The sequence below is a fragment of the Lindgomyces ingoldianus genome, assembly GCF_010093535.1.
Source record: "Lindgomyces ingoldianus strain ATCC 200398 unplaced genomic scaffold BDR25scaffold_1, whole genome shotgun sequence".
NCBI classification, from domain to species: Eukaryota; Fungi; Ascomycota; class Dothideomycetes; order Pleosporales; family Lindgomycetaceae; genus Lindgomyces; species Lindgomyces ingoldianus.
Genome location: NW_022985162.1, coordinates 2,912,914 through 2,935,188, shown reverse-complemented (window position 1 = coordinate 2,935,188; position 22,275 = coordinate 2,912,914). Strand labels below are relative to the sequence as shown.

At 45.4% G+C, this 22,275-nt stretch overlaps 7 protein-coding genes across 7 annotated transcripts; 2 read left to right on the top strand and 5 right to left on the bottom strand.

The window, feature by feature from the left end:
• Positions 1-3,406: 3,406 nt before the first annotated feature.
• On the bottom strand, positions 3,407-6,849 carry BDR25DRAFT_365468 (sodium P-type ATPase-like protein; the record flags this gene model as incomplete). The annotated part of the gene is made up of 6 exons (XM_033696892.1): positions 3,407-4,018; positions 4,069-4,452; positions 4,503-5,560; positions 5,612-6,228; positions 6,281-6,546; positions 6,598-6,849. The coding sequence occupies 6 exons, from the start codon at positions 6,847-6,849 to the stop codon at positions 3,407-3,409; spliced, it is 3,189 nt and encodes a 1,062-aa protein (XP_033555149.1).
• A 181-nt stretch (positions 6,850-7,030) lies between these two features.
• Positions 7,031-7,983, top strand: BDR25DRAFT_348567 (uncharacterized protein; the record flags this gene model as incomplete). Its single annotated transcript, XM_033694437.1, has 7 exons — positions 7,031-7,103; positions 7,147-7,171; positions 7,240-7,273; positions 7,346-7,574; positions 7,650-7,725; positions 7,775-7,899; positions 7,964-7,983. 7 exons carry the CDS (start codon positions 7,031-7,033, stop codon positions 7,981-7,983), a joined length of 582 nt encoding a protein of 193 aa, XP_033555148.1.
• An 84-nt stretch (positions 7,984-8,067) lies between these two features.
• Positions 8,068-8,604, bottom strand: BDR25DRAFT_348566 (uncharacterized protein; the record flags this gene model as incomplete). The annotated part of the gene is made up of 2 exons (XM_033694436.1): positions 8,068-8,156; positions 8,214-8,604. 2 exons carry the CDS (start codon positions 8,602-8,604, stop codon positions 8,068-8,070), a joined length of 480 nt encoding a protein of 159 aa, XP_033555147.1.
• A 2,213-nt stretch (positions 8,605-10,817) lies between these two features.
• Positions 10,818-11,925, bottom strand: BDR25DRAFT_365466 (uncharacterized protein; the record flags this gene model as incomplete). Its single annotated transcript, XM_033696891.1, has 4 exons — positions 10,818-11,120; positions 11,207-11,430; positions 11,522-11,568; positions 11,602-11,925. 4 exons carry the CDS (start codon positions 11,923-11,925, stop codon positions 10,843-10,845), a joined length of 873 nt encoding a protein of 290 aa, XP_033555146.1. The 3' UTR covers positions 10,818-10,842.
• A 553-nt stretch (positions 11,926-12,478) lies between these two features.
• Positions 12,479-17,942, bottom strand: BDR25DRAFT_365460 (RING zinc finger protein-like protein; the record flags this gene model as incomplete). Its single annotated transcript, XM_033696890.1, has 7 exons — positions 17,501-17,942; positions 14,636-17,438; positions 14,453-14,584; positions 14,003-14,291; positions 13,402-13,930; positions 13,053-13,352; positions 12,479-12,997 (listed from the first exon to the last, which is right to left on the bottom strand). The coding sequence occupies exons 1-7, from the start codon at positions 17,789-17,791 to the stop codon at positions 12,479-12,481; spliced, it is 4,863 nt and encodes a 1,620-aa protein (XP_033555145.1). The 5' UTR covers positions 17,792-17,942.
• A 131-nt stretch (positions 17,943-18,073) lies between these two features.
• BDR25DRAFT_9934 (TFIIH basal transcription factor complex helicase-like protein subunit) lies at positions 18,074-20,700 on the top strand. The gene is made up of 2 exons (XM_033699358.1): positions 18,074-18,156; positions 18,210-20,700. Exons 1-2 carry the CDS (start codon positions 18,140-18,142, stop codon positions 20,563-20,565), a joined length of 2,373 nt encoding a protein of 790 aa, XP_033555144.1. The 5' UTR covers positions 18,074-18,139; the 3' UTR covers positions 20,566-20,700.
• Positions 20,684-22,169, bottom strand: BDR25DRAFT_299932 (uncharacterized protein). Its single transcript, XM_033689260.1, has 3 exons — positions 21,831-22,169; positions 21,254-21,714; positions 20,684-21,192 (listed from the first exon to the last, which is right to left on the bottom strand). Exons 2-3 carry the CDS (start codon positions 21,709-21,711, stop codon positions 20,982-20,984), a joined length of 669 nt encoding a protein of 222 aa, XP_033555143.1. The 5' UTR covers positions 21,712-21,714; positions 21,831-22,169; the 3' UTR covers positions 20,684-20,981.
• Between the last annotated feature and the right edge of the window lie 106 nt (positions 22,170-22,275).

The window sequence follows — 22,275 nt, the reverse complement described above, 5'->3', positions numbered from 1 at the left end:
TCTAGGGCTAGTTTTGCCTAGTAGCTAACATAAAAGCTAAGTATAGTATCTAGAATAAAAACAGGTATAACTTTAATAAGTTAGGCTTTATAATAAGCTAGATATTAACTAAAGTAGTTATTATAGCTTTAGAGAGATAAAAACAGCTAAAGGTAATATAGTACAGTAATAAAAAGTAAATAATAGTTATTTAAGGCATTAACATAATAAAGTAGGCTATAAGATTATAAAGCTTTAAGTAGCAAATAAAGCTACTATATAACATAGATTATATAAAAAAAGTAGATTTAGGTAGAAAAAACTTTAATAGTTAAGAATAAGGCTTATCTAACTACTCTAAAGGAGTTTAGAGCGCGTAGTGATAGAAAGAAGCTAAAGACGCAGGTGCGCACTAAAGAAAGTAAGCTAAGTTAAAGGCAATGCAGGCAGTGTAATTAAACTAGGTAACATACTTTATAAGCAAGTTACTCACACACCTAAGTTGCTTACTTTTACTAAGACCCTACTACACTACTTTTTCTACACTAATGCATTTTTAATAACACTACTTAAACATGTTAAAAGAATATTAAATGTAGCTTATACTTTAAGCTTTTAAATAAAATATAAAAATAAAAATTTAAAAGTATATAAATAGTTTACTAACTTTTATAGTTAAAGTATTTAAAAAAGTTTTAAAAAAAGTAGTAATAATTATATATAAGCTAGTGTTAGTATAATAGAAAATTACTAAGCTTTAAGCAGCTAATAAGGCTACTATATAACATAAATTACATAAAAAAAAGTAGATTAAAGTAAAAAAAACCTTAATAATTTAAAAAAGCTTATACTTAACAGCTTTAAAAAAGTTTAAGGCGCACAGTAATAAAAAAAAAGCAAAGAAGCAGGTGTAAGCTAAAGTAGGTAAGCTATTCTAAAGGCGCTATAAACAGTGTAATTAGACTAGGCATAACACATAAATGTGTAAGTAAGAAGTAGAAGTAGTATCTAAATAATATTCTAGGCTATACTGTACTATATAGTGCTAGAGCGGGTTGTTATAGGCTATAATAGAGTTTGTTAGGGTGGGGTCTTAGCAAAAGTAAGCGACTCGGGTGTGTGAGCAACTCGCCCATGAAGTACGTTATAACTTGCGTATATGTAAGCAAGTAGCAGAAGTAGACTCTAAATAATATCTTATGTTATATTACTCTATATAGGGCTAAAGTGGGCTGTTTTGCGAGAGAATAGGGTGGTTTTAGTGGGGGCTTGGCAAAAGTGGCTGGCCAACCCGTGTGGCCAGCCAACCCGTTAGGTACGTTATTATAAAATAGAATATTTTAGTGGGAAATTAATTCAGGTTTGAGAAATGTATTGCTATAACGTACTTCATGGGCGAGTCGCTCACACACCTGAGTCGCTCACTTTTGCCAAGACCCCACCCTAACAAACTCTATTATAGCCTATAACAACCTGCTCTAGCACTATATAGTACAGTACAGCCTAGAATATTATTTAGATACTACTTCTACTTCTTACTTATATATTTGCGTGTTATGCCTAGTCTAATTGCACTATTTATAGCACCTTTAGAATAGCTTACCTACTTTAGCTTACACCTGCTTTTTTACTTTTTTTTTATTACTACGCACTTTAAACTTCTTTAAAGCTATTAAGTATAAGCTTTTTTAAATTATTAAAGTTTTTTTTACTTTAATTTACTTTTTTTTATATAATTTATATTATGTAGTAGCTTTATTAGCTACTTAAAGCTTAGTAATTTCTTATTACACTAATACTAGCTTATACATAATTATTACTACTCTTTTTAAGACTTTTTTAAACACTTTAACTATAGAAGTTAGTAAACTATTTATATACTTTTAAATTTTTATTTTTATAAGTACTAATTATAACCTAAGTTCTAAAGTATTACTTAGGGTTTATAACTACTAGGGCTTATTATATATAAGTAGTAGTAGTAATAAAGTGCATAACTTTATATTAAGGCTTATTATAACTTATTATAGGTTAAAAAAAACTAATTTAGCGCTTTAAAACTTTTCTTAAATATTACTAAAAGTAATTATAGCATTATAAGCTACTTTAAAGCATAGTAAGAACTTTATTTTTATAATATAAGTAATTTAGTTATGTATAAGGTTTTTAGCTTAGCGCCTATACACTTTTTTTAAAAAAGTAAAATAACTTATATTAAGTAGCTATAAAAAGTGTAATAAGTAAAAAAGTATATAAATAGTAATAATTTTATTATTTTTATAGTATTACTAAAAATAAAGTAAGTTATAGCTTTTATAGCTGTTAATAACTAGTAGATAGTAGCTACTAACAGTACACTTTTTTATATGCGCGTTAAAGTGCTTTAACTAGTCTAGACTAAGCTAATTAGTAGTCTAGCTACACTTAAAAATTATAATAACTTAATTTTAAAGTAAATTTTTTTATATACTAGTTTAAAAAGTAGTTACTACTTTAAAAAATAATAAAAAGTAAAATAGCTTACTTTTTAGCATTAATGCCTTAAATAGCTATTATTTACTCTTAGTTGCCTAGCTAGACTGCTTTTAGCTATTTTTATTTTTTTAAACTTATAATAACTGCTTTAGTAGATATTTAGCTTATTATAAACTTTATTTTATTAAAGTTATATATGTTATTATTTTAGATGCTATACTTAGCTTTAATATTCTTTATAAAGTTAAACTAGCTTTAAATTACTATAAAATTTTTATAAAAAGCTTTTTTATAGTTATACTTACACTTAAACTTTACTTTAAGCTTTAAGTAACACTTAATAAATATATTAAGCTAGTTTATACTAATATAGCTTATATTATACTTAGTGTGTAAAGAATTAGCTATATTAACTATAGCTACTAGCTAAGAGGGAAATTCTTACACATTTAGCTTAAGTATATGCTAAATAATTACCTATTTTTTATTATTATCTAGCTTTTATAAGTTAGCTATATAATTAGCTTAAAAAGGTTATTTAGTATATTAGTTACTTATTATTTTTTAAAGAACTTTATAAATAGCTGTAGCATATTAGTTAAAAAGTATTATATTTTATTTAAAAGCTTAAAGCATAAGCTATATCTAACATTCTTTTAACACATTTAAGTAGTATTGTTAGAAATGCATTAGTGTAAAAAGAGTAGTGTAGTAGGGTCTTAGCAAAAGTAAGTAACTTAGGTGTGTAAGTAACTTGCCTATAAAGTATGTTATTAAAATATTGTTTAATCGCGCATCGCGCTATCGAGAGTTGACTGTAGTATCTAACTCCTCTCTAGAAAATGCCGTAAAAGTATGCTGTCTGTTTCGGTGAGGCCAAGATCGAGTAATATATAACTATAACTACACAAGACAAATCCTACAGAATTCCGTTCGTATCATAACTTCAACCTTACTTCTCATCATCCATACTAATCGCCGTACTAAGATACCTCTCAAACACTCTCTTCTCGAGGTCTACCGAATCCCTCCTAGACCCAATTTTATGACCCCTCCTCCTAAAAAAGGCCCTTTTCCCCAACTTCCACATCTCAACACCCAAGAAAAACAAAATCGTCGCAATAAACACAATACCCCACTCCCAGCTAATCCCCTGATGCTTGAACACTACGGTATTGATAACCGGGATATACAGCACAGGGAAAATAGTGACGAATCCAGCGATTGTGGACCAGAAGAGGAATTGGTTGCGCCAGACGTCGAGAAACCATTGCGTGAAGTATTTCTTGGATTTGGGTTGCATGAGGAAGAAGGAGCGGCGCATGTCGACCATTTGCCAAGCGAGGAACAGAGAGAACCAGGTCAGGCAGGCAAAGCAAGTGGCGCGGGCGCGGTAGACCGTGTCGCAGCGGGAGGAGAATACGTCGTTGCAATTTATGCCTAGGTCGCCGTCGCCCCAGGCGTTGAGGACTAGTAGGAAGGAGCAGAGACATAAGGCAGCAACCCAAAGGCCATAGACGAGCATGTCGACCATGACTTCAAGGGTGAAGACGCCACGCTTTAGCTATATCGTGTTAATGTTTGTTGGAGAACGGGGAGGAGGCAGATACTTACGCTTTGAGGTGGCCGCGACATAATATCTGGTGCAGCGACCTCGAAACCAAGACCCATATCCGGAAGACCAGAAGTAATCATGATAATCCACATAACCTCTACAGGAGCGAGAGGGAACACCGAAAGTCGGTTTTCGTCCTTGAATGCAAGTCCAATGAGCAATATACAGGCTTGGGCAATGTTTTGGGCTAGGAGATGGAGGATAAACTTCTGGATATTATCAAACATGCGGCGGCCTTCTTCAACTGCATTGAGAATTGAGGCAAAGTTATCGTCGGTTAGGACAATGTCGGCTGCATCCTTCGCTACATCGGATCCAGTGCCCATGCCAATGCCAACGTCGGCACGTTTCAAAGATGGAGAGTCGTTTACACCGTCACCGGTCTGAGGTGCGTAAGTATAGCGGAGGGGGGTAAGGGAAATACGTTACTTACCATGGCTACAAAACATTTCCTTCGGTGCAGAGCTTCGATCATTCGGACCTTTGTGTTTGGGGCGCAACGCGCAATAACCAAGGGCAGTAGTGGAAGACCATCGATCTGGTGGTCTGAGAGCTTATCAAATTGGCCTGCTGTCATGACCATGGCGTCGGACACTTCCTTGCTCAACCGAGCCATGTTTGACGGCAAAATCCCAACTTCGGCCGCAATAGCTCGAGCTGTTCCAGGGTGGTCGCCCGTAAGCATGTGAACCTGGATACCCGCTTTCTGGCATTGCCGGACAGATGGAGCAGACTCAGGTCTAGGTGGGTCATAAAGTCCAACGAGACCCCGGAAGATCAAGCTCTCTTCGACTCCATTTCTATCAACATCTTCGCCCTTGGTAATCTGACCCTCCCAAGTCTTGCTTGCTAAGGCTAATACTCGAAGTCCGAGCGCTGCTAGGGATTCCATGTTTTGCAAAATATCTTCACGGATTTCGTCAGTTATCTCGACTACGCTCTCTTCCCCTATAGTGAACATTGAGGTGCACGAATAGATTACTCGTTCGACAGCGCCTTTCGTGAAGACATGTTTGTGAGAAGTCGCGGTTTCTTCGAAAATGACGGACATTTTCTTCACATCTGAGTCAAAGGGGAATTCGGCCAGCTGCACCCATTCCGGGCCATCACCTTGAGCGAATCGAAGACGATTCCAGTTAAATCGTGAGGCGAAGACTTGTATGGCAATCTCGGTAGGGTCGCCCCGAGCATTCCAATCACCTGCTTGGGTCTCGTGAACATTGGCAAGGTTGGCAAACGATGCGACTTTCAAGTAGTCCACTAGATGCCGGTTGTTCTTTAAGAGCTCTTTGTAGTTTTCAGACTTCCCATGATCAGCTTTATTGAAATCGATCTCCCTTGGCGGCTTCGGTACGAAGGTAAGATCACCAACCGTGGGGTTAAATGGATCATTCGTCGTCCCAACGGAATAGGTTCCTATGGCTGGAATCCAGGCCTTTTTCGCGACCATCTTTCCTTGAGTTAGGGTGCCGGTCTTATCGGAGCAGATGTCTGCGCAATCCTCAGCGGTTGTGTCATGGGATCATTAAGCCACTACCTTACCTGTAACTCCACCTAAGGCTTCAAGCGACTTTAAGTTTCGTACAATTACGTGTCTCTCAACCATTCGCTTTGTGCCAGCAGCCATAGTAATAGTCAAGACAACGATGAGCGAAGCGGGGATCATACTAAGGCCTGTAGCAACAGCGTAGATTATGACCTCCTGATCGCTCACGAACCTATTGGCAGCAAGGACAATGATTGCGCACACTACGGCGATGCCGAAGAGAAGGAGTGCAAGACGAGAGAGTTTTTTCTGTAGCGGAGTTCCAACATTTACACCAAGGAAATGTCCAATAGCATCCGTAGCAGTCAATCCCCATGCTTGTGCATATTGATGTGGTTTGGCCGAGCCATTTGGTTTACGCTTGACAGGTCGGCGACGAGACCCTTGGTTTCGGAGTGCGGCAGCGATGGAGCCAATCTCTGTATAAACCCCAGTAGCAAACACGACTCCACGTGCGCGCCCTTTAGTAACAGTGGAAGAGCTGTAGGCAACATTGAGGCGATCGCCAAGGCCAGTATCGTCGCTGAATTTGGCCTCGGCATCCTTTTGGACTGGAAGAGACTCACCCGTCAATAGAGCTTCGTCAGTCTCGAAGTTAACGGCCTCGATAAGACTTCGTGAGTAAGTTAAGATCGATTGTTAAAGCGAAGGATGCGTATACATACCGAATATCTGCAGGAATAGTATCGCCCATTATCATCTCCACCATGTCGCCTGGAACAATCTCAGCCGTCGGGACTGTAACGGTCTTACCATCTCGAACAGCATTCGCAGTCGGTGAACTGAGAGATCTCAAGGAGTCCATCGTCTTTTCAGCGTTGAACTCTTGCCAGAACCCTACCACAATGTTTAGGATGATAATGGCAGCTACTACACCACCTTCAATCCAGGATTGAATTCCAAAACTAACACCCATAGCGAGAATTAAGACCTAGATTTAGATTAGACTCTATAGGCAAAATTATTAGAGAAGGGTACTGACTAATGTCATAGCATTAGCTACTTGACGAAGGAGAATTTTCCCAGGTTGAACACCCCCATCATCTCCCAACTCGTTCCTCCCATACTCTTGTAGGCGAGATTGGGCTTCAGAGGATGTAAGGCCATCCTCTGAGTTACATTTAGTCTCTTCGATGACCTTGGAATATGGCAGGGTGTGTGCTGGGCGAGAGAGTGGCTTATTAGCCCGGCTAGATACGTGGCTCTTAATCGAGGGTTGGTTCTTCGTTCCCATTATGAACAGAGTAGCAGTTATGTGCTAAAGAGAGCTGAAGAAGATAAGGGCTTGAAGTCTAGGGGACATCAAGCTATTTAAACGCGGTCGTAGAACGTAGACAGAGCAGGGTGGGCGAAGGCCAAGAGGTAGTGGGCTGTTGGACTTGGCATGGTGTACGCTATCTCGGGACCGTTGGTAGATGGCCACGGATGTCACTGTTGGAACTATTCAACCGGCGAAGGACGACTTGGGCGGTGCCCACCCAAGGAAGCGTCACTACAAGAGATGGGAGCAATTGCCGTCAGGGGTTCAGAGTTCCATTCGAGCCGCCCCAATCGGCGTCACAGAAATGAGACAATGACACAATTTTATTTAACGCATGATTGATTGATATCGATGGAGGGGTAGCCTTCGAATTAAGGGAATAGTTGAAAAAGATGTAGTGGCGAAAACAGCGCGGGATGCTTGGCCTTTCCGCTCGCCTCTTTCAAGCCAAGCGCGACCAAGACACTAGCTAATCTTTGTGGACCTTCACTCTGCCTATCGCTCTGGACCAAGGCCTCAAGAACGGAACTCGGCAACCCAGCGTCACTCTGTTCACCAAATGCTAGACGAAGCCTATCCCGAGCGCCGGATGCCGATGAATGATTGGCTCAGTGGGAGAACACCTTGCCTTCTCCAAGATCTTGTCCAAGGGATGCCACAGACACGTGCTGACCTTTCGTGTCGCCTGTTGTCAAGCTGTGGACTGATGCTGGAGTTGTTTAGTGCAAAACGTACTTATGCTGCGGGATGTTGAATATTGGTTCTCTGGTCAGCCTCCCGTATCGCTTTCACTAGCTGTCTCTATAGTGCCTTCCTGGTTGATGTCCTATTCATCGCCGAAGGGATTATGTAGCAAGGGTAGAAGTAATCTCTCTTAGAAGCCTTCCACCACTTTCAGAGCGACATGCCTTCGTGGAATAATAATTAATTGTAATCAAGGTATCCTATTCCCTCAATTCAAAGCGTTTGACGTTTACTCATATGAAAGTTTTGGTTCTAAAGGGCATTTATATATGACATGCCGTGGAGATTTAGCTCAAATAAGAGAAAATAACAGTATATTCTGCTCCTCTTGTGAGCATGTCAGTCGATAAGTTGGATGGCTGATCTGATCCCCACGTGGTATTAGGTTTAGATATATGAAGAGGATTGAAAGCATAAGTGGGTAGTAGAGGGAGCTCTTCCACGTCATTAACCGGAAGCGGGAAATGCCCAGCAATTGCTTGGAGGCTTCGTAGCAGCGGATTCAACACAGATTGCTAATTCTTCTTTTCGAACAACTTCATCCACCTACTCACCGTAGAATCATAGAGCTTGCCACAATTGATGATCGGTACTGGCTACAAAACTGTCGTTGATAGCCAGATCCAGAAAGGATTTCACTTGTTCTCCTGTGTATGCGGTGGCAATTCCTGGTCTTTCTAGAAGCAATGTGACCAGGTAGGGTGTATACGAAACTTTTGATGACTTTTTGAGAAGGTCATAGTCGACAGTCGAGGCATATCCCGCAAGACCTTGAGTTTTTCTGTCCAGCATAGGGCACCGTCTAATTGCCTTAGCGGATCCTGCCATTGCAATGGCTTCACTCACAGACACTCTGCTAAAAATCAGAGTGCTCTGGGAATCCAATTTCCTAGGTGTGTTGATCTGCTTCCGTAGGAAGCCTGGAGATGGAGATGCTGAACTTTGTTCCTGTTGGTCTTGAAGCTTCAAAATTAGGCCACGCATTGGATTTAAACTTTAGAGAGAGACTCAAGCGAAAGATTTGTAGGCTCAGGGAAGTCGCCTAGGAAGTTGTAAATCCCAGACCAAGTCTAGATACGACGATATGGACGTTAAGAAGTGGTCGCTTATTGATATTGCCCGTATGCGATCCTAGCAGGCTTTCTAGTTGAAAGGGTTTAGTGAAAACGGTTTGCTGTGTCTATTGCGTAGGTGATCCACTGGGTATGGTTCCTTTGGCGTAGTGATTGATAAGCCCAGGCCCATTTAGGATGATCTTGAATGCCTCGTAGAGCTTCGGACACCTTCCCGTAGTGGCAGGTGTGAGAAGTATAGACCAATTCGATGCGTATCTTATAGATGATTCTTCGGTATCTGGGCTAGGAAACGGATGTCGTCTTTTCTATCTTACTATTGCCCTAGCTGTTGACAACGTTCCACATAAAACCCTTTGAATTTAACTCCCCATATTGCTTCTCACATTGCTTGGATATTCACTGGTAGGGTATGTATTGTTTTGGGGTCCATAGCGACATTTCACGAGTAGTCTTTTAGTTATTTGTGCTCTAGGGCCTGAGCCTGTGTTTTCCGGTGGCAATGAATCGGCAGGCGGCGATTGACTACGCGGCTATTAAAAATGATCTGGAAATCAAGCAATGGGGTTTGGCTCTCGGTTTGCCCTTCATGTTTTGTTGGCTGTCTTTGCTCGGCAAATTAGACCGATAATATCTCCACGCAGTCGTTTCAGTACGGGGTTAATAGGCTGCATTGTAATGGGAAGGAGTAGTATGTGGCAATTAGCCACTAGCTGGTAGTAGCCTGCCATTTTGGTAAGGTCTTAAAAGTTAACACGGGCTATTGCGGGTTCGAATATGTTTGGGGGCTTAAGGGAATGCTGGGAATGAAGTGAATTATTCGAGAGGAAAAACTTTGTGCACTTGGTTAATATGTTGAGGGTTGAGTGTAAGAACGTTCCAATGAGCATAGTGTACCCAAAAATGGTACTGAACACATAGTATTTCACACATTTTCCCGTAATGAGATTATTCACTACGATATTGCGTGGTAATCGGATGGTGAAAGGTCACGTGCAGGAACTCGAATTCAGGGCTGGTATGTCTATTTGGAAGTTGCGCTCAGCTAAACAGCCACTGTTTTTTGTGAGATCTTGAATATATATTATTTGGAGGTAGGTCCTCGATAGGATGTAATTCAGGTAAGTTTGCTGGCTAGCCTATAAATTCTATACCCTCTGCGGTTGAGGAGGGCCGCGTTCGATTATGAGCCGAGGATGTTCCCCATTAACCCCGACAAACTTTCATGAGGTGGTCAAAAAGGCAGATAACGGGAGGGGGGGTGCTTGGGGAATCATAGCTGAGGGGGCTCATCCCGGCGTTAAGGTTCGTTAAACCATTCAAAACCATTACCCGTAGGATAATATTCAGATTTATGATACTGCCATTTGGTCTCTAGAAGTCAATTGAGGTTACTCATTTTCTCAGGTCTGTTTCCTCGGTGTAATTTACTAAGTGAAAGATGTATTATCTACCAGCGGAAGTTGCGGGAAATTGACGTGGGGGTAAGTAGTCCTCATGGCAGATACACGGACATGTTTAAGGCTAGGCATTATTGCACAAGTCATGTGCTAGTGACAGGTGACCACCTTCCCCTCTAAATTTTTTAAGGGTTTAGTAAAGTACAGCATTCGGGTGATTATGTCTTGAGTCTACTGACTAGTCATAGGCACTGACGTGCTTCATGTCAGTCCCGCCTTTCCATTTGCTCAATCCTTCACGTCCTAAGAACGAGCTCTTTGGAAGCTATAGTTGAATATGCTTTTCCAAGATCCACGCCATGCTAAGTAAATATTAAATCCTGAACAACTACATACTAGGCTAGTTAGAATTTCCATCCGTTAGAGTAGAAGCGAGCACTTCTCAGGTGCAGGGTTATGTGCGGCGAACGCCTTCCCGAACATTGATATAGCACTATGGTCAAGATTCAGAGCCTTCTTTATAAAATACTGGCTACCCTCTGATACTATTTCCAGAACTACTTCTCACCTCATAACGTCACCGCCTCAGACTTGGGAAAGGGCCGCCAAAAGTATGGCCTGGCTTCCACACCATACTCCAAAGATTTTTCGCTCCATTACAGCATCGATTATCTATCTCCCACAGGGAATAGGGGCGATTGGTGTTATCAGAAAGCCAGGTCTACACGCTTCAATCCCCGTAGCCCTTGTTATATCTCAACAGCTCCACTATTCACCTGATCCCTTGCTAGACACTTCGCCCCCTTCCCGGGTTTCAACGCATCCAGATAGATATCTTTCTGGATCTGCGTATATTGGTTTTGGATCTTCTTCCATTCCGTTGAGATCCCAGACATACCGGTCATGGTGTGGAGGTCGACGAGCGCCATGACAGTTTCTTGGGCCAGATTCTCTAGCTGGTTTAAGGAAGCAACTGGGTTGCAGATGGCGGAGTCGTGGTTGTAGGCGTCAAGCCAGTTTTTGCTATCTAGGGTTAGGTTAGACTGGCAATTTGAGATGTTGAGGGAGATGGAGTGGAGATAGAGAGGAAGACAGGAAAGAAGGAAGTTTTACCAGAGTATGGCCCAACAATCCCTGGGTAACCATACATCGCAGTACTCTTCGCAACTGCGGCAAGCATATCATGGAAACTCGGATTCCCTTGCAAAACTACATTGTCGCGTTCATTGATTGCGGATTTCCCCCCGTGATTGGTTGCGGGAAGCGCGATAACGTGGTGGATGTGGGTGCGCATGTGGACGGGGATATGGCCGAAGTAGTATGAGGTATTCTGCATGCTATGGTAAATTTAGTATGATAGACGTGGATGCAGCCCAGAATTGGGATTGGTTGTGGTTGCTATTGTTGCTGTTTGAAGAAGTGCTTTACCTGTAGGGTGCGTTTTTGTGGCGACACATGACCCAGGGCTCGTCGCACTATTCTCCAGTTAGCAGCCTCGTAGTTCCTACCAACTGAGTCTGAGAGATATAAACATCAGGGTAAGTCACATTCCAAGTCTCCAAGTCCTTGGCATCTAGACTCAGCTTTGTGAACCAAGTCTTGCAAACGTTGATGGTGAGATTGCCGGGCCAGAGGTTGCCAATACAGCCGGGAAAATCCAGGTGTTTGGTGAGAATCTCGCTGATATCTATGATTGGTTGGTCGAGAACGAGTTTGTCGAGGATGTTAATTTCGCGTGTGACCTCAGTCACGGCATGAGCGTGATGCACGCCGAGGACGCCGAAGCTAGCGAAGGTAATAGCGATCAAGAGAGTGTGCCTGATGGAGATCATTTTGGAAGGAAAGAAGAGAGAGGGGGGGAAGGTAGATGAGGGCTGGGGATAAGGAATTATGGAATTCTGGAAGGATGGAGGTATAGGTAGTAGACAGGTAGCTGCCTTGAGCTTCGAGATGAAGGCGAGTGAATATAAATCCTTTGTTCGAATGTTCGAGGTTTGGGGGAAATTTTCATCCAAGCTCACTGTCAGTGTGGCTATGGCAGCAGCTCACAGGTTCCTTAGGAAACTACAGCCATATGCTCTTTCGCGTGAAAAAAATGCATAAGTTTAAGCAAAGTTGGTCCAATTGATAACATCATCGACTCCTTCGCACTTACCATTGATGACATGACAACCTTATAAGGAACATGCGATCCCAGGATCCTAAATTGTTACAAAATTAGCTTGCACTCAAGTTTACTATTGGCTGCAAATTATAGGCTAGTTTTGGGGGCTAGCAGTAGCTTAATAGAATATTAAGACAGGGCAAGAAAGGATTAGCGGAAAAAGAGTGGTTTATAGCTACCGCGTTGGCTGTGGTGAACGACTACCGATCCCACCGCCCAACCTACCCATAGTTAAACGGGTTCCTACAAAGTGGACAAGAACTACTTCCACTACTCTTAAACCACTTAAACAGACATCCCCCATGAAAAAGATTCCTACAAGTCCCACACCTCTTATCCGGCAACTTTTTATCACTCCCCACAATACTATAACAAATCGCGCACTCAGTCTGCCCCTTCATAGCACCATCCACATTCCGCTTAAACGTTGTTAGTGCATCGATTAAGGTTCCATTGAATAGCGTGATAGCGCCGAGGGAGGTCCGCATCCACGATTGCCATTTTTGTTCGTTCACAGCCACGCGGTTTGTGCCTTCGATGCGGGCGTTGGAGAGAGGGAAGGCGGAGGGTAGGGTTATACGCATGGATATTATTTGTTCATCGATGGTGTAGGATGCGTTTATTTCCCAGGCACGGGGTGAGACTTTGATGGTGAAAGGGGAGTCAGGGTCGGTGGTGGACTGGGCGGAGCTCCATTCAATGACAGATTGCAGGGCAGCGGTGACTACTGGAGGGGAAATCTGCGGAGGCTTAGATTAGAGAAGATAAAGGAGTTTGTGGAGTTGGGCGACTTACGTATTTTTGTGTCCAGGGCTCAAGAGTAACGGCGATCGGACGGGACTTGCAGTCGATCCACCAAGCTTTTGAAAGTGAGGGTATGTGGCGGAGACAGAGGAAGTACAGATGGGCCAGGAGCCATTGAGTGTCGCGTCGCGGGGGCTCTAGGTCTGGAGTGTAGGTAGTGACATCGAATTTAGAAACATCGACGGGCTTGTTGTGAGCATGGCCGAGGAAGTCGAACGTGAAGTTGAGCAATCCGGGCAGATATTCCCCTTCCTTGATGTGCTCAATGTAATCATTTTTGACCTTGAATGACTGCAGGTTTGTTAGCTTCTATGATCCGCAAAGTTGAAATGAAACTTACAGCATACTCAAGATGATCGAAGACAAGTAGCCAACTGAGCAAGTATCCTCGTAATGGTAAAGGAATACTGCGCTCAAAGTTCTCCTCTGCTAATGCTGACACAGTTGGTGACTCGAGGATGAGAGAGAGCAATTCTTCTGGTAGTCGAGCAGTCGTTTTCTCGAGTGCTGAATCAATTGAAATTTGCTCTTGCGCAGCTGGAATTTGCTTGTGTAATATGTCGAATGCTGTCTGTTGGACAGGCTGCGACTCGACATAAAGAAGGGGAAATAATTCCTCTCTTGACTCTAGGTGCTCTAGAGGAACTTTTGAAATCTGTCTCGCCAAGATATCGTTGACGATCTTCAGTGGCTGGTGAAATTCATCGGGGAAGTGCTGAGAGTGTTTTAGGAGATTGATCAACCCGTTGGCAACATCTCGCTCTGACTCCTTCCACGCTTCGAGGAGGTCATCGTTCGGTTCTTCCTCTTGCGTCAAGATTCGCAGTTGGGCGTAAAGCTTTAACGAAGCATGCACAAATGGAATGGGACTGTGATGAAGTTAGAGTGGGGACATAAACCTAACGGACGTATAAGGGATAGTCATAAATGCGGTAACATACCTATCTAACTCCGATTCATTCTCTTCCACCTCACTAGTCTTCACCCAGCTTGTGGACAATGAGTTCAGTATGCCCACCCAATGCTCACCATACATATCGCTCATTAGAGGGAGCAATACAGTGAGAGCACGACAAAGCTCGGACCGAATAGGGAGAGGGCATTGCGAATCTCCTAAAAATGGAAGAGCATGTTTGACGAAGAAAATGATACGTTGTTTAGCAATGCTTTGTGCTATTTCCTCTTGACTGGAGAGGATAGCATTAAGGAGGATGAGCTGCCGAAGTCCTACTAATTTGTTAGTATGATTCTAGGTAGACTTATGGAGCCTAAGGGGGGTATGGCTGCATATTTTAAAACTAGTTCAGGACGGCGCATTAGGACTCTCAAGAAACAGGCCGAACCACGAGGACTTCAACCAGGCAATAGGGATTTCGGTGGGTCAAACATACCGTCTTCTGGCTTCTTACCAATGTCTAGACCAGTAAGGTCAGCGACAAGCTCGTTGCACATTCTCTCGCATGACTTCGACCATGCTAAAGGTTCTTTAAAAGCACTTAAGAAGCCAAGCAGAGGAAGGATGTCTATTCAAAGGAGTTAGAAACATGGTACAAGGGCTGTTCTCCTATGCTTACCTTTATTCCTCTGGAGCACCTTCAACGAATTTTGAATGTCTTCGGCCAGGGAGGTATGAGAACCATGTAACTCAATTGCATCTGAGACGAGAGTGCTGTATACCCGAGCCCAGTAATAAGCCGTAGCTGAAGACTGCTTGCTACACTTTGACAGTAAATCAGAGGACCATGTTAGCAAAGGATTGATACCAACCCATATTGATCGCAGATGAGCTAGTTCTTGTTTGATGAAGTCTTGTGCATCCGTCATGAATGACATGACATCAGCCTCAACTTCGGGGTTGTACGCGGCCCACAGATCGTTTGCTCCGGCAAGCCCAAGGTTATCGCCTGCAAGCTGCACTGTGAGTGCAATGTTAGACAAGACAGAGTCTGAAATATCCGACGGCAGCTTCTTCGACTCGAAAAATTCGGGATTCTTAAAAAGTCTGATGACATATTGGGCAATCCTGAATGCAGGAGAATATCCATCAACGTCACGAGGGAGCTTCTCGGGTGTAGCTCGGGTCGAGCTAGACTGAACGACATACACGGCTCCGCCTAGCGGATTGGTAATAGCTAGTGAAGTCTTCGGAGGTGTGTCGAGGAAAGGTGTTAATGCAGAACCCCAGTCGTCCATACTCGGAAATGCCCCTGCCATTTCTTCCCATGTCGCACCAGGGACAATCGTCTGCTTGGCAAGATCGACTAATGTCTCAACTGACACCGATGTCTGTGTTGCATCTAGGAGGCCGTGCTGGATGACGTCGTATACGGACTGTTTCGAGGTGGATTCGGCGCCGAGAATGGTCTGAAGTGACGAGTTAACCGCCGCGGCTTCTTGGGAAATCTCATCATCTGGAGACTCTGATGCAAGAAGGAGCTGACGAAGTAGATCTGACCCATTCTGCGTTGATAAGAATGACCTGAGTAGTGACGGGTTTTGCTTTACGATCTGTCGGAATCCTTGTAGTGCAAACGGTGCCTGCGCAGATACGGAGAGAGATTTTGCCATGGATGATAGGATCTCGTCAGTTGTCTCTGGCGCTAGGATGTTTGAAGATGACTGGAGAATGCGATTGAAGGAGTCCCACTCTAGAGAACCTTCAAGTGTAGCTTGGACACTGGACTTTATGTAGCCTTGCAACTCTGTGTCTGACAAGGCAAGCTCAAATGTATTTGGGATTTTCGACGATGTAAGAAGGGCTTCAAGCGCTGCTACCTTGACCGGGGAATCCGGTTCGTTTAATGCACTTTTCAAACACGTACCCCATGTTTCCTCGAAGAACGGCGACTGAGAGAACGTGTACAAGATATCCACTAGATGAGAAGAGGAACGCGAAAGTATGAACTTCTGGATATCCTGTTGAACGAAATCTTCCAGTTGCTGTTTCGTTTCCTTATCGGCCAGTATGAAGGATCCATTCCTGTGAAGGAACTCCGCTATCGTGCCCGCCGCACCGTACGGTTTCCCGTTTCTATTCCTCACAACATGGAGTGCTTTATGGATGATCGAGGCGTTTGATTTCGTAAAGACAGCCCGTAATGGTGTTGCTGGGTTAGTAGACAGGGCAGACTTCTGTAGTGAAGCAAGCCGTTTTGCTTGCTGAATGAGCGAGGCTTGAGACCTTTCGTGATCCTTCGACTGCTCCGGAGCGGAGACTCTGATATCGCCGATGAATGCTTCGACATATCGCGGCCACTCTTCCTGAAGAACACTCTCTACACCTAATATAGTCAAGGCTCGAGATGCTAGCGCGAGTCCATCGGGAGGTAGAGTCCATTGTGCATTTTCGGGACTAGGCCGCAAGTACTGCGAGATAATGGGAAGGATCATATCTGCAGCAAGCTTCCGCCTATCCTGCTCAGGGAGCAATCTGCATACGATATTCGTGACTTCGAGGTATGAAAAAAGGGCAGTTTCAAGGTTGCTTCTTGGCTCATCCTTCTTGACGATTCCACTATGGAGGGCACTTAGAATTTCCGTTGCATCCGCTCCAGTTCGAGGTAAAATATTGCTAGGCAAAGCGTTGAACAAAGCGGCCAACCGTGCCCAGAAATCCCGGGGACCAGATTGAGATCCTTTCTTCAAAAACTGCCGCAATCTCCTGTCCGCTGAAGTCTTGCTCTTGTAATGCTCCGTCCAAACTGTAGGGTGAGCAGAAGTTAGCAAGACCAAAGCTTCCAAGTAATCATATGCCGAGCCTGTCTGATCCGAGTTCAGAGCGACAGAGAGGTAGGGTCTGCTGATTGCCTCGAGGTTGGCCGCCACGGCTTCTGGCTGCTTTGATAAACAGGTCTTAAGAAATCGATGTATCGAGCGTCGAATGGGCGCGTCGTTGTAGGATGCAAATCCCCAAAGCTTGTCGTCTGTTAAGAGGCCAGTATACTCGGACTGGAGTTTTGACAGATCTTCAGGTTTAAGATTGGACAGCAAACTACCTACTAAAGATATGCAAGCGGATATGACTCTGCTGTACTTTGCTTCCGCATCGTCAGGGCTGGTAGTCCGCTCGTCACTCAACGTGAGTGCAGTCTCCTTATCAATAGCGTCCCGACAATATTCCAGCAGTGGCTTGTGGTACGCCCTGCGGATATTCTGGATTTTCTCGGGGGTATTGAATACTTGGCGCAACGAATTCTGCGTCGCCTCAGCCACCGATCGATCGCTATCATAGAGCCCAGACAGCCATGCACCGACAGACTTTGGCATGTACTTGGCGATGCGCTTGCCGGCAGAAGCAGCTATTTGGCCATGCAGGGTATGGGCATTCTGGCGGACTGACTTCGCATTGTCTATCGAGGCACGAGGGTACATTTTGATCTGTGGAACAACTTAAATTACTACATGTAGCATGGATATGTACATCCGTGTATTGAACCCACCCATGCCTCCAGGATACCCTCCTCCACCGGCTCTTTCAGTGAAGAAATGCGTGCCTGCATGTCCTCCAACGCTTTCGCCTTTGTGGTGCTGTCCTTCTTGGAGAGATTTCTGAAGTAGACGACGACATTGGGATCGGATATGGAGGAAAGGTCTGGTGGTTCTGAGACGTAGGCCAATGGCGAAGAACTGACACTGAAGGCAGAGGACGAAGAGGTACTGAAGCCTGCGCCGAACGCACCTGAGGCAGCCCGAGCGCTGCTGGCTTGCGATTTGACCTGGCGCTTACTCATGCTTGCAGCTTGAAAGAGCGAAGGTATAAAAATGAAAAGTCAAGAGGGGGAAAGTGGCGGAGCGGTGAATTTCAATGTCTAAGGAAAGCTTGTGAATCGAAGCGATGCTTGCCCTTGCCCTGCCCTTGCCTTGCACTGCCCTTGCCTTGCCCTTGATGACGGAGCTGAAGGGCGGCGTGGCGTGGCGTGGGGCTTTCACCAGTGTCTGCAGCCGGAGAACTACCGAAGCCTTCCCTTATAGGTCCTAGTGCTTCTCATCTGAACTTCATCTCAAGGCAACCCAAAGGCTTCCTCCAGCAAGTAACAATACAACCTCAGCCCTATCCGCTGCAGGCGCAGTATACCAGGATGAAGTTCTTTATAGAGTACGTTTTTATTCTTGATCTCGATGACCGCTTTTGTTGCTTACCATATCCAGCGACCTACCAGTGCTCTTCCCATACCCCAGGATATATCCTGAGCAATATGCCTACATGTGCGACCTCAAGCGCACTCTTGACGCAAGGGGTCACTGCGTTCTCGAGATGCCTTCGGGTACGGGTAAAACCGTGTCTCTTCTTTCTCTCATCGTAGCGTACCAGCAGTTCCACCCCGAGACACGGAAACTGATCTACTGCTCGCGTACCATGTCAGAGATCGAAAAAGCTCTGGCCGAGCTGAAAGGCCTGATGAAGTATCGCACTGAGCAGCTAGGCTATGAAGAAGAGTTCCGCGGCCTCGGCTTAACTAGTCGGAAAAATCTCTGTCTGCATCCGTCTGTTAAGCGTGAGAAGAGTGGCGCCATAGTCGACGCGCGCTGTCGAAGCCTAACGGCTGGTTTCGTCAAGGAAAAGAAAGAGCGCGGGGAGGACGTCGATCTCTGCGTCTACCACGACAATCTTGATCTTCTGGAGCCGCATAATCTGATCCCGCCTGGCGTGTGGACGCTGGACGGTATGCAGAAGTACGGCGAGCAGCAGAAGCAATGTCCGTACTTCACCGCGCGCCGCATGATGCCGTATTGTAATGTTATTATTTACTCCTACCACTACCTGCTCGATCCTAAAATCGCAGAACGAGTGTCTAGAGAACTGTCGAAAGACTGCATCGTCGTGTTCGACGAAGCTCACAATATCGACAATGTGTGCATCGAATCCCTAAGTATCGATTTGACCGAAGATTCGCTGCGCAAAGCGGCCCGTGGTGTCAACAATCTAGACCGCAAGATCACAGAGATGAAGTCCACAGATGCCGAAAAACTCCAGAATGAATACGCCAAATTAGTAGAAGGCTTACGAGAAGCTGAAGAGGCTAGGGACGAGAACGCATTCATGGCTAACCCAGCCTTACCAGACGACCTGCTCAAAGAAGCCGTACCAGGCAACATCCGTCGCGCAGAGCACTTCGTCGCCTTCCTAAAACGCTTCATTGAGTACCTTAAAACTCGCATGAAAGTGCTTCATGTCATTTCCGAAACGCCCCCTTCCTTCCTCAGCCATCTTCGCGAACTCACATTCATCGAACGCAAACCCCTCCGATTCTGCGCCGAGCGACTCACGTCTCTCGTCCGCACCCTCGAGCTCACCAATATCGAAGACTACCAGCCCTTACAAGAAGTCGCGACCTTCGCGACCCTCATCTCCACCTACGAATCCGGCTTCCTCCTCATCCTTGAGCCCTTCGAAGCCGCCACCTCCACAGTGCCCAACCCCATCCTCCACTTCACCTGTCTCGACGCTGCCATCGCCATCGCCCCTGTCTTCGAGCGTTTCTCGTCCGTCATCGTCACTTCGGGCACCATGTCTCCGCTAGATATGTACCCCCGCATGCTGAACTTCTCCACCGTCGTCCAAGAATCTTTCACCATGACACTAACCCGCCGGTCCTTCCTCCCCATGATCGTGGACCGTGGCTCCGACCAAAACCAAATCACCTCCCAATTCGAACACCGCAACGACCCGCAAGTCGTCCGCAACTTCGGCAACCTACTCATCGAATTCTGCAAACTAACCCCGGATGGGGTTGTAGTGTTCTTCCCTTCCTACCTCTACATGGAGAGTATAATATCCATATGGCAAGGCTCGCACGTCCTCAACGAAGTCTGGAAATACAAACTCATACTGGTAGAAACTCCCGACGCTCAGGAAACTTCCCTCGCACTCGAAACCTACCGGACTGCGTGCAACAACGGGCGTGGGGCGGTGCTACTGTGCGTTGCGCGGGGCAAGGTCTCAGAGGGCATTGATTTTGACCATAACTACGGCCGCGCTGTGTTGTGCATGGGTGTGCCGTACCAATACACAGAATCTCGTATTCTTAAAGCAAGGCTGGAATTTCTCCGCGAAACATACAGGATTAAGGAATCTGATTTCCTGTCTTTCGACGCCATGCGCCACGCAGCACAATGTCTAGGCCGCGTTATCCGCGGGAAAGACGATTACGGGATCATGGTTCTCGCGGATAAACGGTTTGGCAAGAAAATCACCCAACTGCCTAAGTGGATTCAAATGGCACTAGATACGAGTAATACGAAGCTGAGTGTCGATCAAGCGGTATCCCATGCGAAAGCCTTTTTGCGCGATATGTCGGTGCCGTGGACAAGGAGTGAGCAAGAAGGTATAAGTACGTGGAGCTTGGTGGAGCTAGAGAGCCATCAGGCGAAGAAGAGGGTGGAGATTTTGCAAGGGAGGGAGGATAGGAGTGCGGAGGGGAGAGCCGTGGAGATTGGAGTTGGGGTGGAGGATGAGTTTGGCGATCAGGACATGGAAGCTATTATGGGGGATCTGGATGCTTGAGGGTGGTGGGACTGATGATATGTGGATGGTGACCTGAAATTGGATCTTGGAAGGTTTGGACGGCTGTATGATTAGGAGCTGTGGGGACTTGCCCAGCGTTTTGGCGTGTGGACGCGTGTTTGGATAATAATGCCTCGCATAAAACTATCTACTTGAGCCGGTATTGGTTATCCTTTCTCAGATAAGTGTCATAGGTACAAGAGGATTAAGTTAGCAGGCACTGAAAGTAATGACCTGCACATTACAAGATGCGCAATTTACACCAGCAAAATGTATGCAGGTATGACTAGAACTCTTGACGCCAGCCTTACTAACTTGATATATCACGATTCAAAGGCCCTCCACGCAGGAGAGGAAACTAGAATAGGAAATGATCGAATAGAGAAAAATCGAAAGCAAGTCGGAGAAGAAGCGGCCTATACATCCATATCCATGAAAAGCCACTGATTGCTGGTGATATCGTCCCCACTCGTGAAGTCGTTTAGTGTAGTGAGCTGGAAGCCTATCCAACCAAGGTCCTTGGTTAGGGCGTCCAGAGGTCGGGGGTCGGTGTGACGGTCGAGACAAGCGACAAGGTGGGAGCAGGAAAAGTAGGGTATGTCGCAGAGTTCAAGGAGGGCCATCAGGCTGCGTGATAGTCAGTATGGACATGTCCAAGAAGATTGGGGGTTGAACTGATTGGACGTACCCAGCTTTGAGATCGCCGCCAATGACACTGCCATCGAAAAAGACGAACATAGTCCTCTCGCTGCTCCCATCCTTCTCGGCAACAAAGCCTCGGAACTTATTCCCTCCAACATAGTCCCAAATCTCGATCCACTCGCCAACCAAGCCCCTCTTTTCCTCAAACAGATCCAGCCCCGTAATAGTTTCATCCTTTGTATCCGTATGGCGACGTACATGAACCCCATAGTCGTTGATATTGGTATTTGAATATTGATTTTGCACACCCAGCACAAGCGAGTCCTGACGAGCCAAGTTTCCCTCACCTAGAAAAACAGCCCGCAGTGTCTCGCAGAAGAGTCTCTCACACTCTTCCGTAATGGTGTATGCAGCCCCCCCTCCGTGCGCCCTTTCGCCCGATATCGACTTGGCGGCGGAAGTGTGTCTGGCGGAGAGGGGGGGACTCAGTGGAGGGGAAGGCATTCCCTAATATGAAGTCAGTGTTTGGCTTGTAGCATAGCAACGAGCACAAAACAAAAGCCAAAGCAAGACTCAGAAATGATGCCAGAATCAACTGGACAGTCAAAGGGTAGCAGACTCACCGAGCTCTCCTCAGGAACGCCAATCGACCCCGCCAGCCCCCGTAGTGGAGTAATGGAAGCCCTGGATTGCCGCCGTGGAGGTATTCACAGCATAACAGCTAGCGCGAATATTGGAGCTGATTTCGTAGTAATTCCCATGAGGATTACTACTACTACTGCTATGTAAACTGGGGGAAATGATTGCCATTGTTCTGGGTTGCCACGGTCGCTTTGGGTTGGGGTTTCGTTAGGAGCGAGGGTAGTTGTATCGACAGAGACGTCCGGCAGGAGGATACTAGGTGCTAGGTAGATGCAGCGGGTTGCTTTTGCAGAACGCGGTTGTGGGTGTCAGCGGTGGTGTGGTGAGGAGAGGGAGGAAGTGGGCTGGGCGGGATCGGAAATACTTGTGTGGGCCCGAGCTTCGCTACTAGCCGTGGCTGGTCAAGCGTTTCCAAAGTTTCTGTTC

What these genes read in the sequence shown, in the direction of transcription:
- BDR25DRAFT_299932 (XM_033689260.1), bottom strand. Translation starts at nt 21,711, where the DNA reads ATGCCTTCCCCTCCACTGAGTCCCCCCCTCTCCGCCAGACACACTTCC. An exon ending in GGCGGCGATCTCAAAGCTGG is followed by an intron (nt 21,193 to 21,253) that starts GTACGTCCAATC and finishes ACTATCACGCAG; the next exon opens with CCTGATGGCCCTCCTTGAAC.